The sequence below is a fragment of the Pollachius pollachius genome (genome assembly GCF_949987615.1).
Source record: "Pollachius pollachius genome assembly, chromosome: 15".
NCBI lineage: Eukaryota > Metazoa > Chordata > Actinopteri > Gadiformes > Gadidae > Pollachius > Pollachius pollachius.
Genome location: NC_136948.1, coordinates 11,078,826 through 11,083,855, shown reverse-complemented (window position 1 = coordinate 11,083,855; position 5,030 = coordinate 11,078,826). Strand labels below are relative to the sequence as shown.

The window sequence follows — 5,030 nt, the reverse complement described above, 5'->3', positions numbered from 1 at the left end:
CCGGCCCATGGTACAGGACCTGTTTGTCATATAAGTCTGTTCCCTTCACCTCGGCATCAAATCTAGAGGAAAGGTTACTCACCCCTTATCTAGGCTTTCACATCGCCGGCTGCTCCTGCAAACACAAACACACACACACACACACACACACACACACACACACACACACACACACACACACACAGACGCGCACACACAGACACACACACACACACAAACTGCCCCCCCTTCCCACCTGAACAACTACCTCCAGGAGACCATTGCAAGGCTATGGAGTCGGGCAAGATGTGTGTTATGAGGACAAGAGTGTTTGTTCCAAAGTACAAGCTACATCACTGATATTGGTTTAGGTTATAATAACATCTTGTCTAATTGCATAAAGGTTCCACTCCTTCCCCAGAGAGAGAGAGAGAGAGAGAGAGAGAGAGAGAGAGAGAGAGAGAGAGAGAGAGAGAGAGAGAGTTTGTCGTTAGTAGGTACAGCATTTAAATAATAAATTACACATTTGTCAAGGCAAAACGACAATGCGTTGAATAATTTATACGATGATACCAACATTTCTTTGCAAGTGTATTTCCACAACAAAATGCCTAACTCTTTTTATTTGCTCATTTTGTCAAACCCCCCTAGAAAGGAGAAGAGGCTTCCCCCTGGCATGCCTAGAACATGTGACCACTGTGAACCTTGACCCCTCACCCCCAGACCAAAGGCCTCTGAATGTCATTCTGCAGGTCCTGGGGTCAGAATAGCTTATGAAGCCAAGCTCGGCAGTCGATTGGCTGAAATCATTTCCAGAATAGATTTGGCAGCTCATTTTAAAATCCGGAAAAATATAATCCTCCAGCTGTTGCACACGGCTTGCTTCTTGGTGAAAGGACGCAGCAACTGGGGGAGAAGCCTGGAGCAGCTGGGGGGACTGGGAGGAGCTGTTACCTTTCAGAGTTCCCCTTTTCTTTCCATTCATCACCTTGTTTTTTTTGTCTTTCATTCTTTCTTGTTCTATCAGTATTAGTAAAATATTGACAATTCTGTAATACATTTGCAATGCAATACAATGCAAAAACGAATTCAAGTCCCTGTTGTTCCCCCATGCTGAAAGAGACCTCAGTTATTCCTCCCTTAGACAGACATCACTCAGTTCCTGTTGCCTTTGGGGCCATAAACCAGTCAACACTGTTTACCTGAACACTACAGCTTACTGCCAGTTGTTGGCCGCTCGGCTGTTTATGTGCACACCATGTAGCATACATTGTACGTACCTAAACTATTAAAACCCTTATGTATTCCCCATTAGCATTGCATCACCAATCTACCAATGTTGTTGTACAAGTCGGCTGTATTGCCTCCTCATTGTTTACAGCAAACACAGCCCACTAAACCATGCCCATTTGTCCTACACACACCAACAGGAACAACGGCAATGATTCATCCTCAGAGAAGATTTTGAATTGGTCAATATTAGATTTTGATGCTGATTGGCTGCCAAGGCATACTGATTCGTGATTGGCTCACTTGCTGTCTGTTGTCCTGGCAACGGCAGAACACGGGCCCTGCGAGGGCTCCCTGTTTGAGAGGGTCTGGCCTTGCGACGTCCATTGTTAGCTGAAGCTTGGATGGAAATCAATATCAGGAGGTGCCTGTTCATTATGGAAAGCAGAATGGAGAAGAGGATTGTGATCTCATTTCATAGAAGGCCTATGTAAACAATGGAGTTTAGGAGAAAGGCTCTTATCAAGAGTCAGTTTATTAGAATGTTTACAGAACCAAGTCATTTTATCCCCTCTAATATGTAGTATTTTGAGATTATATTCATTGCATAAAGTTGTGGAGTCCCTGAACTAGAATGGGTTTCATGTTCCTTCGTTCTGGAACAACTGTGACTCCAACTTGTTTTTGTTGGGGTTGCTGCTGTTGCAATGTATCCAACCGGCTGCACTGTTTGTTAAAAGGAATGTGGCCACAAGCATATTCAGTTGACCATGAAGCAGACCGTTTGAGTCCCAGGGGATCCTCCGAAAGCTTGAGGAAGTTGTAATGTGTTGACTCACTTCCTTCAACAAAAAGAAAACACTTGTTTCATGTTTCATATCAACCTCCTAACAACCCAAAGTAACCCATGAAAGTATTTCAGTATTTCATGCAATACTAAAATACCAAGTCCATCAGTTATCCTTATATTACGGGCTTCCAAAATGAATTCCTTCATTTCACGAGTTCAACATAATTCATACGAATGGATGCGATAATGTTGGCTAAATGAAATATCTTGCAAGCCTCATCTAGAATAACCGTTTTATATATATTGTTGTTGTGAAGCTCTTTTATTACAAAGCTGACCTAATCATATTAATCTGTTGCAAAGAGCGCCTTCACATCTGAGGGACAAATTGACTCATTATAAATATCCTGAGAGAGACAGAGCAAGAGAGAGAGAGAATGAGAGAGACAGAGAGAGAGAGAGAGAGAGAGAGAGAGAGAGAGCAGATGGCCTAGCATTCAAGGGCACTCTGCTTCTCTGGCTGGATGGAGCCTGGTTAAAGTGTAACCAGCGGTCTTATCAGGAAGCCCGAGCCCCTCAAGTTTGGGCGGTGCAGCGAGATAAGTCACGTCTACAGGTCTGGATGCAGATACACTCAGGTCGATGCTGCAGCTAACAGGAGAGAACGAAACAAGATGGCGCAGGGTCACAGGCCTGGAAGGCCTTGATTGTAGAGTAAATGGGCTCAACAAACCAATGAGGGGCCCGTCGTGAGGGCCCACTGTTAGCGTCCGTCCCCAACTTGTCTCATCTCACAACAGTCTCATGATGTCTTCCTCTTCCTTTTGGTTTCTGGGAGTGGATCCTGGGAGGACAAGGGCGCCGTGGTTAAGGGGCCGTACAAATACAACTTGGATACAGTCCGTGACTTATTAAACGTTCTAATCACATTAATGTCCTCCTTTTGACAGTTCTGCTGTTAACACACACACTACACACAGACTACACACAAACTACACACTCTGCACACACACTACACACACACTCGTTTGGAAGCTAGGGGAACCTTTCTCTGGGAGCAGGCAGGTTTCAATGTTTACTTCCTGCTTGGCAGCGGGGATAGATGATACAATAGGGTGAGACATATATATGTTCCAGTAAATACACACACACACACACACACACACACACACACACACACACACACACACACACACACACACACACACACACACACACACACACACACACACACACACACACACACACTCACACACAATACTAGGACAGTAGCCGTATCAATGCTATAACTGCTATAATATCATATCTTATCACATCAACAACAAGAACAACAGCTGGTACAGGTAAAAGTCCTCTTTTATTGACGTACTGCATCAATGCTTTTACAAAAATTAATTATGCATCGGTATTTAAATACATGTTAACATCATATTGCTCTTAAACAACTTCATAGAAAAAGAAACCAAAAAAAACTTTATATTATTAATTGTATTTTAGACATTTGGAAATATATTGTAAAAAGTTCCCACATCCACACTCTTAATAAATACATACACATAAGTACTGATATACAAAAGGTTGTGCAGATCAAGCATTACTTTAGAGCAGAGCTTGACAACGGCACTGACCTGCCTTTGACATGCATCACAAATATATCACAAAGAAATGGCCATCAGAAAATGAATGTGTCTGGAGATAAATATGATATTGCACTATCAGGATGGTTTGTGTGGATGTGCGAGAAACTGGTGTCTATCTACTGTACTCTACTCAAACGAGGGGAATTTCCATGTTCGAATTAAGTATTCTCTTCTCATCGGTTATGTAATACTTTATATACTGATGAAAATATTTGATATCAAACTTGATCTGAAAAAAAAGACTATTTTTATACAAACAGCATCGGTGGTCATTCCTTTTATGTACAACTATACCGTTTAACACACGGTAAAGAGCGCTTTAGAAACTAAATACTGCCAGGATCTTCACTGTTAATACACCTCAGGGGTCGGGTTGTTTCAGGCCTCTCTCTTCCCTCTGTGTGTCACCCTGAAGACTGCATCATCAGTGCTATGGCTTTAGAGAATGGAACAACAGGTGCTGGCCATCGCTGTCTGTCCACGTAATACACACACATTATGTCTGTACATGTTAGGGTTAGGGTTAGCACATTGCACATGTGAAAAAAAGATTGTTGCCTCCATAGAATGAGGTATGATGGCAACACAAAGCCCTGCATGTTCTGGACAAAGTACAAATCATATTCTGCTGCGACTAACAAATAAAAATAAATCATAAGAGTGTCATCAATGTCCCGATACTTATGTACACATAAACAGTTTTAGAAAAAGAATTTAAACGTTTACATTTTATGTTTAACCAATGCATTTGCATAATAAGAGCTACAATCCATTCGATCCTGCGTTTCCAGATGAAACACAGGCCCTTGACCTCAGGGACACACCATCCCCTCCATTAGCTTCGCGATCATAGCGGTTACTGCCGGTAAACCAGCTAGATTCAGTGTAAACTCATAGTAGTGAAGGCCTTCCCACCTCGTCCGAGACTCAGATCTCAGTGAGGGTGAGCTTGTATATTCCTCCCATCTCCTCCATGGAGATCTGGAAGGTGTCTTCGTTGGAGTAGTGCTTGATGATGTTGTCGTCCATGTTGACTAGGATCCTGAGACCGGAGAGAAGATGTGTGAGTTGTGGTGAGCAGGGGGTCTGAGTGGGCTGACATTAGACATCTACTGGATGTGAATGTACATTAAATGGAACTCACCCTTTTTTGCATTTCTTGTAGACCTTTCCAACTTTTGCCAAAGGTAGCTCATATTTCTCTGATATCTAGTGAAGAAAAAACAATAATAACAATTAAAAAAAACATATATATATTAGATATAAATGTATATATACAGTAAGCTCCTTTATATTTGGCTGCATTAATCAACTAAAGTTTCAGAATGGAAACTGGAAATCTGTTGAGAAACGTAACTTCTCCAAGCATCGCTCCGTACAGCCAAAGGTTC

At 42.2% G+C, this 5,030-nt stretch overlaps 1 protein-coding gene across 2 annotated transcripts in view; it reads right to left on the bottom strand.

The window, feature by feature from the left end:
- Nucleotides 1-3,337: 3,337 nt before the first annotated feature.
- Nucleotides 3,338-5,030, bottom strand: part of grhl1 (grainyhead-like transcription factor 1) — an 18,438-nt gene continuing 16,745 nt past the window's right edge. For both annotated transcript variants that reach the window (XM_079752391.1, XM_079752392.1), the window contains exons 15-16: nt 4,784-4,848; nt 3,338-4,681 (exon numbers count right to left, since the gene is read on the bottom strand). In XM_079752391.1, coding sequence (XP_079608517.1) covers nt 4,567-4,681; nt 4,784-4,848 — 180 coding nt within the window. In that variant the 3' untranslated portion in view covers nt 3,338-4,566. The remainder of the gene's footprint in view (nt 4,682-4,783; nt 4,849-5,030) is intronic.